The sequence below is a fragment of the Chiloscyllium plagiosum genome, chromosome 20 (genome assembly GCF_004010195.1).
Source record: "Chiloscyllium plagiosum isolate BGI_BamShark_2017 chromosome 20, ASM401019v2, whole genome shotgun sequence".
Classification (NCBI taxonomy): domain Eukaryota; kingdom Metazoa; phylum Chordata; class Chondrichthyes; order Orectolobiformes; family Hemiscylliidae; genus Chiloscyllium; species Chiloscyllium plagiosum.
This window is the reverse complement of record NC_057729.1, coordinates 26261152-26270687: the sequence shown is the minus strand read 5'-3', so window position 1 is coordinate 26270687 and position 9536 is coordinate 26261152. Positions and strand designations below refer to the sequence as shown.

The window sequence follows — 9536 nt, the reverse complement described above, 5'->3', positions numbered from 1 at the left end:
AGGAGCAGGAGCGCTAGAGGAGGAGCAGCCGAACCCGGGCTGATCTCAGGCAGGCGGCTGCAGCAAGGGAAGCGGTACCGGGGATCCTACAGCTCGCTCTCTGGCCTGGGCCCGTCACTCGTCTTTCCAGCAGCAAGGCGCTGCTCTCATCTGGAGGTCCCTGTAACTGGGTGAATGCAATAAGCTGGCTTCAAACTAACAACAAGGAAATCATCCCTCATCACCGAGATCCAGCAACAACTCCTCTCTGAGCTTCCAGTCTACCTTTGCTTATTTCAAATTAACTGATCACAAAGTTCACTTTTATGGGTTACTTAAATTGCCTGTTGCAAATCGTGGATTCGTTTAATATTTTTTAATGCAAACTTTGAATTATTTTAAATGAAGACTACTTGAACCAATTATCCAATGCAGTCCAATTTTTGTTCTCCCGCGTTTACATAACTGAGGTAATGCTTTTCTTCGGGAAACCTCACGATTAGTGTGTTGCTGAAAGGGTTCATGTCGTTTCAATGTACAGACTGGAAACTGAAGGACAGGCTTAATCTGAAAATGACCTCTGGTCATTCATTGCCATGTTTATGCCGATTTTGGGATTGCACATTCCCACAGGTGGTATTCCTGGTGATCTGATTGTCCACTGTTATGAGCACATGAAATTTACAAATGTTGCAGTTAACTTGTCATGCGGGAAGTTAGTGTGTGACCATTATAAGTTAGTTGTCTGGAATTTCACTGAGTTACCATCATATGTTGTTAACTTACGCTCTGATTCCGTCCTCACTTTCTGTTTTGCCCTCTCCTCTGCTTGTAGTGGCCTCCAAATTATGATGATGTCCAGGACTTGAAAAAGTAATATTTTAAAATTTGAGATTTTAAGATAAATTTAGTCATTATCAATTTAATGTTATTTGATAAGCTTGATTTTTAATTTCTAGCCCGAGACTTTTTATGTTATCACTATTGTCCAGCAGTCAAATATCAGGATCTTGCACTGACAATCCCAAACATCTGTGTACCTAGTCAATGGAAGAGATTTTGTAGAGCTTATACATTGTCTCTTTTTAGCAAAGTCAAAACTTTTTGTCTTGCACTCATCAGGACTGACTGGCAAGAAACCAAACTTGGAAATAGAATATCAATTCATACAGCAACAGAAGAGGGTGCTGATTGGTTCAACTGTGGTTGGCATGGAGATGCAGCAGGCACTGTCAACTTTAGTCAGCTGAAAAATCTCGGATCAGGCAGGTAGTCTTCAATGGATCAGGGCATTGCTTGGGGGGAATACCACAACAATGACCCCGTCCTCCATAAAAAGGTGTGATTATATGGACAAATTTCTTTTGCCTGCACTGATCAGGATCTTGTGTGTTAATATGTAGCTTCTCGAATGTTCAGATGAACCAAGCTGCAAATCAAATAGATCACCTTAAGTTGTTTTCTGGTGCATCTGTTAGCACAGTCACAATTATATAATAATCTTGGAAATGGAGTCACAGGTAGATAGGATAGTGAAGAAGGCGTTTGGTATGCTTTCCTTTATTGGTCAGAGTATTGAGTACAAGAGTTGGGAGGTCATGTTGCGGCTGTACAGGACATTGGTTAGGCCACTGTTGGAATTGTGCAGTTCTGGTCTGCACCTATCGGAAAGATGTTGTGAAACTTGAAGGATTCAGAAAAGATTTACAAGAGTTTTGCCATGGTTGGGAGGATTTGAGTTATAAGGAGAGGTTGAATAGGCTAGGGCTGTTTTCCCTGGAGTGTCGGAGGCTGAGAGGTGACCTTATAGAGGCTTATAAAATCATGAGGGGCATGGAAAGGGTAAATAGACAAAGTCTTTTCCCTGGGGTGGGGTGAGTCCAGAACTAGAGGGCATAGGTTTAGGGTGAGAGGGAAAAGATATAAAAGAGACCTAAGGGGCAACTTTTTCACGCAGAGGGTGGTACATGTATGGAATGAGCTGCCAGAGGAATGTGGAGGCTAGTACAATTGCAACATTTAAAAGGCATTTGGATGAGTATATGAATAGGAAGAGTTTAGAGGGATATGGGCCAGATGCTTGCAGGTGGGACTAGATTGTGTTGGGATATCTGGTTGGCATGGATGAGTTGGATCGAAAGGTCTGTTTCCATGCTGTACATCTCTATGCCTCTCAATGTTATCTAACAGCAAGATTACATCTAATGTTGGCAGCTATGTTCTGAGGTTTATGAGTAATGATAAGCAGGATCAGCATGCTGCCAATGTGTGGTGCTGGAAAAGTACAGCTGGTCAGGTAGCATCCAAGGAGGAGGAGAGTTGACATTTCGAGCACAGAGCTTATGCTTGAAACGCTGACTCTCCTGATCCTCGGATGCTGCACAACTGGCTGTGCTTTTCCAGCACCACACATATGCTCCCTATTACAAGCAACCAAAGTGATGTGTTGTTTGGTATAGTCCACCAGTCAATGGGACATACTGCCTATCTATCTGGTATCACATTGGCACTGATCACAGTATTCATTTGTGTGGTAAGCAAAACATTTTTTGACTGACAGCAGAATCTTGTTCATTGAGAATGCCACCAAGTGTTTACTGCAGAGAAGCAGAGTGATATAGCTAGCTGCACCTTTTGCTTAGATTTTGAGGCACCTTCCTGTTCCAGGGTAATTTCAAGTAGACTGGACAAAGTTCAGGGTTAAAAGTAGTGGAATTATGCCCTTTACTGACTTTGGACAATACAGACCAAATGATCAGGGTAGCCATTATTATGCAGAATAGTTTTGATATGCGCAATCTTGTCATCATATTTGTATGGTGAGCAAGTGACCAGGGTGCTATTAACAAGGTTCATCTTGCAGTGTGTGGAACTATAGGAGTCTCCAACATATGTATTGATCAATGAGTGTAAGTTTCACCATGAGTTTAAATATCAGTTTCAGGTGCAGTGTGTTATAAAGTGCATTGGTGATTTTTAAATTTAATCTTGCACTATGGCATTGCTGGCTGAGTCATTAGATTAGATTAGATTACTTACAGTGTGGAAACAGGTCCTTCGGCCCAACAAGTCCATACCAACCCTCCGAAGAGCAACCCACCCAGACTCATTCCCCTACATTTACGCCTTCACCTACTACGGGCAATTTAGCGTGGCCAATTCACCTTACCTGCACATTTTTGGACTGTGGGAGAAAACCGGAGCACCCGGAGGAAACTCTCTCAGACACTGGGAGAATGTGCAAACTCCACGCAGACAATTGCCTGAGACGGGCATTGAACCTGGGTCTCTGGTGCTGTGAGGCAGCAGTGCTAGCCACCGTGCCGCTCACCTTATTACTTCAGAAGGTAGTAATGAACTGCATTTTTTTTTTATTTGTTGACTAGGCCAACATTAACTGCCCAGAGGACAGTTAACAGTCAATCACAATGCTCTGGAGTCGCATATAGGCTGATTTTCTTACCTAAAGGCCATTAATGAACCAAATAGATCTTTACAGTGATCAATAACCATTGTGTGGACTATAGGCCATGTATAATTAAAAACAACCCATGGTGGGATTTGAACTCAAGCTTCCTCAGTGCATTAACCTGGAGTTCTAGCTTATTTGTCTTATGACATTACCACTACGCCACCACCTTTTGTTGAACCTTTGAAGACTTTTAATTATAGATAAGCCTGTTCGGAAGGGAATTCCAGAATTTGACCCAATGTTAGTGAATGAATGGTGGTATATTTCCTAGTCAAAATGCTGTGTGGCTTGGAGGAGAATTGCAGGTTATGATATTCCCAATCATCATCTGTCCTTGATCTTAAAGGTAGTAAAGATTGTGCGTTTAGAATGTGCTGTTGAAGAAGCCTCAGTGAGTTGCTGCAATGTAATTATTAGATGGTTGCTGTCAGTGTGGAGGGAGTGAATGTTGAATGGGGTGCCAGTCCGCCAGGGTGCTTTATCCGGAAAGGTGCAAAGTGTCTTGTATGTTGTTGCAGCCAGACTGAATCAGTCAAGTGGAGAGTAATACTATCACACTTACTTGTGCCTTGTCAATAGCAGACAGGTGCTAGGAAGACAGAAGGCAAGTTAGTCATAAGGGTTCCTCGCTTCTGACCGGTTTTTGTAGCTGCTGTATTTATGTGATTGTTCCAATTCAGTTTCTGGCTAATGGTTTTCCCAAGATGGTTGTATATTTTGAAATTAGTGACTGACACATCTTTCACTGTTGCATGCTTTGGATTGTCTTCAAAAGCTTTCATTGAAAGGGATATCTAATCATATATAAATGTTGTAAGTGAAGATGCTGTGGACATGTTGTATTAGAATCCAGTAGAAATGAGGAAGAGCAACATTGAGTTTTGCATTTTACTCACATGCTCATTTTTTAAAAAATTGGGCTTCAGTCTTTTTAAGCTTTTTCCTTTTAATTCGTGAGGCAGGAGGGCAAATGGACGGTACTGGATATTTTGGTTACAAAGCAGAAAAATCTTGAATGTAATGATCAAACAAGAAGTTGCGGATTAAAAACAGGAAATGCTGGAAATACACAGCAGGTCAGATAGCATTCATGGATAGAAAAGCAGAGTTGAACAAACTGTATTCTAATGAAAGGTCATTGACCTGAAATGATAATTCTCTTCCCTCTTCACAGATGCTGTCAGATTTGCTGAATATTGCCAGTACTTTCTGTTTATGTTCCTGATTTCCAGCATTTTTAGCGTTTTTCTTTGCTTTTCTATTAGTAAACTTTGGAAAATTTATAAATATTATCACACTCAAGTCATGTATTCTCGTCTTAATTTTAATTACTTCTGGTTTTTATTTTGTTGTCTTTAGATACCAAGATGCCCAAAATACAGCTTGATGGGATTACGATAGATTTTCCTTACATTCCTTATAAATGCCAAGAAGATTATATGTCTAAGGTGATAGAATGTTTGCAAAAGGTAATATGACCATAGTAATGTAGCTTTATTATCACTATTTTACACCTGACATCGAAAAGATTTAATTAATGTTGCAGCAAACCAAACTAATAATTCATTCAATAGAACGAGGAATCTGCTGCAGCTCTCTAAACATGAAAGGAAGCATTTCTAACACTGCAGTGTTGTTACAATCTATAGTCGGAGCAAACTGCTGTATTACTTTGTGTTACTGCAAGAAAATAATTTTAATACTTTTGTGAAATTGAAAGCTGGATATTTCTAATCCTTTTTCACTAAGATTATGCTTAGTTTTTCCGTATTATTGTGCAGTAGCAATGTAACTTACCCGCAGTAGGGTTGAAGTTACCACTCCTCCACTGATATAGATGCTTCTATTCTTGTTTTTGGTCTCTTTCGCACTCTTGCACCCATTCTCTCTCATCATCTGAACTCAATTGCACTGATGACAATTATACTGCCCCACTCTCTTATTACTGGGACTTGAGAATCAGTCTAGAATCATGGTGAGTTGTATGGCTTCATAATGCAGTCAAATAAGCCACAATGAGAAACTCGAATTGTATCCTAAACAGTGTATGAATTATTATTAGCTTGATCCTGTGCTGTGCTGTTGGCTGAAACATTGTTTTTGTTTATAAAATCCAATTCCTAGTGGGTGAAAGGTCACAAAACCAAACTACCCTTAATGAGTATAACGTGGCCATCGTCTTCTTGACCAACAGCTAATAGGTGGCGGAGCACCGCTGTTCTATTCACTCTTTAATCCCTGGGAGTATTACTAGCTTCAGTGGTCAAAACTCAGGACAGAGACAGCAGTCTTTGGCAATGAATTATGGTAGGCATTTCTTAAACAACCTTGTGTGTAAGGTGTTATCTACTAAATTTAGTGCATGCGGCTAAAACAGTGTTGTAGTAGTTACCCTTGTGACAAGTTGGTGATTTCTACTTGGCACTGTACCAGTTGATATTATTGTCTGTATATTATAAAATAATTTTTGGCTAGTTATGAGTTATGGAACTTTTTGCTAAATAAGTTGTGTTCTTCATATGTGTTGAGGTTTAGCTTTAAATGGCCAAGAGCAGAAATTTTCCCCATGTGATATTTAGAAACTGACTAGTGTTTGAAGCTTTATCAATCCACCAATTTGTTTTTGTTTTCCAAATCTTTCCTCTCTCCTTTCTGCAAGTACTCAAGGAAGACTAGCTTGAGATACTTTTGACAGTGAATTAGTGTTCTCTGAAAGGAATGCTTTTATGAATCATTCTCTTCTTGTATTGCAGAAAGTAAATGGGATTCTAGAAAGCCCTACTGGTACAGGAAAAACGCTTTGTCTTTTGTGTGCTGCTTTGGCCTGGAGGGAACATGTAAGAGACAGTATTTCAGCAAGTAAAATATCCCGTCAGTTAAATGGGCAAGAACTTTTTGATGGTCGATCTCTGTCTTCATGGGGCAGTGCATCTGTAGATGCTGATTCAGGTAAACTCAACTTTTGTCATTTTTTTCCCTTGTTCCATCAATTGTCTGTTTTCCTGTCACCAGTGATTCATATAGAGTCCTGTTCTGAAGGCCCTGATCCCCCTCTATCTTCTAACAAAATATCAGTGATTGCTTTGGCCATCATAAAATGGGATGCAACACAAATGATTCACTTTTGACAAACCTGATGAGCGGAAATGTCGATTCCAATGAGATTTATGAAACATGGCTGCAAATTAGAACCCTGAATGCTTTGTTGCTCTTCCTAGACCTGGTGCATTGCTACATGTTGCAATGCTGCCACCAATGCATCTGTTCGAGTTTGAGAACAAATCTGGAAAATTCATCAAAATATTTTTACAACCTACCTTGATGAGCTAATTGAATACACACCCAACACTGTATTATCTAGTTGGAAAATGTCTGTATTGCTAACCAATTACACTCCTGATGCAATATCTTAATTTAAGGAGTTTTTAAAACTTCACCAAAGGATGTATTAAAATTAGATATGTTTTGTGTATGAATCAAGAGCATTAATGAGCGGCATGGGGGCTCAGTCGTTAGCACTACTGCCTCAACACCAGGGATTTGAGTTTGATTCCAATCTTGGGTGCCTGTCAGTGTGGAGTTTGCATATCCTCCCCGTGTTTGTGTGGCTTTCCATTGGGTGCTCCAGCTTCCTCCCACAGTTCAAAGATGTGCAGGTTAGGTGGATTGGCTGTACTAAATTTCTCTGTAGTGTTGAGGGATGTGCAGGTTGGATGGATAAATGTCAAGATACAGAGGTAGAGTTGGATGGTCTGCAGAGTGTTGGGGCAGACTCGATGGTCTAAATGGCTTCTTTCCATGCTATAGGGATACTATGATTTAATAATGTGTTGTCAATACCCTATTCCTGAGTTTAAAGTAAAAGTTAACCAGGATTCCTTTCTTCTATGACTACTAGACGAATGGATATGTTATTGCCAGATAGGCTTTGCTCTTTAATGATTAAGTGCTGTGTAAACACAAAAGAAACTTTATTGTGCTGAGATATCAGAGACTCACTGCTGCTTCTCGAACTCTTTAATGTGTGTTAACTTGCTTAGAGACAAAAGGTGAGGATGCAAATGTGTTTTTATAATAAAATAAATCACTTTTTACCATAAATTAACTCAGAAATTTAACTGTGCCTGAATATTATGTAAGGAAACAAAATCCAATGTAAAATAAAATTGGATTTAAAAGCCTTTCATTTACTTTTTTCAAGCATGTGAAATCCCTGCAGTATATGTTCAGATATCCTAAATTTGAGTTACTTTCAGGCCTCAATTGGCCTTAAATAGCTTTATTCACATTGATCTGGAACATTCTCACAGTTTAGGCAAGGGATAACTCCAAACACAAGCAATTACGATTATTTGGTCAGCAGACTGAAGGTATCTGCATCGTACTGTTCAGTACTATGACATGAAAAGTACTGTGTCACTGTTATGTACAGGTAGTTCTGAGATAAGCACACATTTCAGTAGTGTGATTTGGCTGTAATGTCGCTGAAGAATTAGGGAAGGGTCTTTTGGAGACTTTGAATAGCGCGATTCCAGCGGGAATTGGTTTGTGTGCTTCGTTGTGCGCATGCGCCGATGTGTGCCAAAGTCTCTGTGCTGTTATGCACACATGCTGGTGCCCGTGCTGAAGTCTCTGCGCCGTTCTGCCCATGTGCCAATGTCAGCTGCTGACAGAGCCACTTTCTGTGAGAGGTACTGTACAGAGAGCAGCTTTCTTACATTTTGTAAATGTACTCTGTAAAATTCACTTTGTTTAATTAAGAAATATGATTTCAGCATTCATTCAGGCTGTGCTGTGCTTGTGTTAAACTTTTGGGTGATTTTTGTTGCGATCGTGAGTAATTTTTCTTTATATTTTGTTGGCCTGCCCCTAACTCCACTTTTCCCCTCGGCCCCATTATTTCTATTAAGAGTTCTCTATTAAGTGAGGTTTCATTGGAATGGTATTATAGGAGAACTACCCATACAGTAGAACTTTAAATGATACTTGGGTTTTCGTGCATTCCAAAAGTGAAATACTTGTGTTCAGCTTTGCTTTTGTTTAAGTTATAACATGAAAATGTGATGAGAAGAGAGTGAATAATTTAATAAACAATTGTGATTATGTTGAAATGTTCATTTTTATGATAAATTAACAAAGTAACGAACCAAAGGTTTTACTAAACCTTTGACTAAGGCACAAGGTTTTGTTAAATAGGACCCTTAAAGAGAGCTATATTGACACATTTACAGGATGACTTCAAATAAAGAGATATAACTTATGATCTGGAATGAAAACAAAAGTGCTGCATAAACTTAGCAGCTCCAGACACAGATACACAGTCAGCACTTCATTTTCTATTTGGGCACTTTACAGTCGTTGGACTCTATGTTCCATTTTGATACTTCCCAACCCCTCATCCAGTATATATAGAACATAGAAGAATACAGCGCAGTACAGGCCCTTTGGCCCTCGATGTTGCGCCGATCCAAGCCCACCTAACCTACACTAGACCACTGTCCTCCATATGCCTATTCAATGCCCGCTTAAATGCCCATAAAGAGGGAGAGTCCACCACTGCTACTGGCAGAGCATTCCATGAACTCACGACTCGCTGAGTAAAGAACCTACCCCTAACGTCTTCCTATACCTACCACCCCTTAATTTAAAGCTATGCCCCCTCGTAATAGCTGACTCCATACGTGGAAAAAGGTTCTCATGGTCAACCCTATCTAAACCCCTAATCATCTTGTACACCTCTATCAAGTCACCCCTAAACCTTCTTTTCTCCAATGAAAACAACCCCAAGTGCCTCAGCCTTTCCTCATACGATCTTCCTACCATACCAGGCAACATCCTGGTAAACCTCCTCTGCACCCGTTCCAGTGCCTCCACATCCTTCCTATAGTATGGCAACCAAAACTGCACACAATACTCCAGATGCGACCGCACCAGAGTCTTATACAACTGCAACATGACCTCAGGACTCCGGAACTCAAGTCCTCTACCAATAAAAGCCAGTACGCCATATGCCTTCTTCACCGCACTATTTACCTGGGTGGCAACTTTCAAAGATCTGTGTACATGGACACCAAAATCCCTCTGC

General features: G+C 40.2%; 1 protein-coding gene across 5 annotated transcripts in view; it reads left to right on the top strand.

Moving 5' to 3' along the window:
* The window catches only part of rtel1 (regulator of telomere elongation helicase 1), a 160229-nt gene continuing 150693 nt past the window's right edge, over nucleotides 1-9536 (top strand). For 3 of the 5 annotated variants that reach the window (XM_043710325.1, XM_043710323.1, XM_043710326.1), the window contains exons 1-3: nucleotides 1-449; nucleotides 4811-4920; nucleotides 6205-6400. In XM_043710325.1, coding sequence (XP_043566260.1) covers nucleotides 4819-4920; nucleotides 6205-6400 — 298 coding nt within the window. In that variant the 5' untranslated portion in view covers nucleotides 1-449; nucleotides 4811-4818. Of the gene's footprint in view, nucleotides 450-4810; nucleotides 4921-6204; nucleotides 6401-9536 lie in introns of those variants that run through there. The other 2 variants (XM_043710324.1, XM_043710327.1) reach the window with 2 other exon arrangements.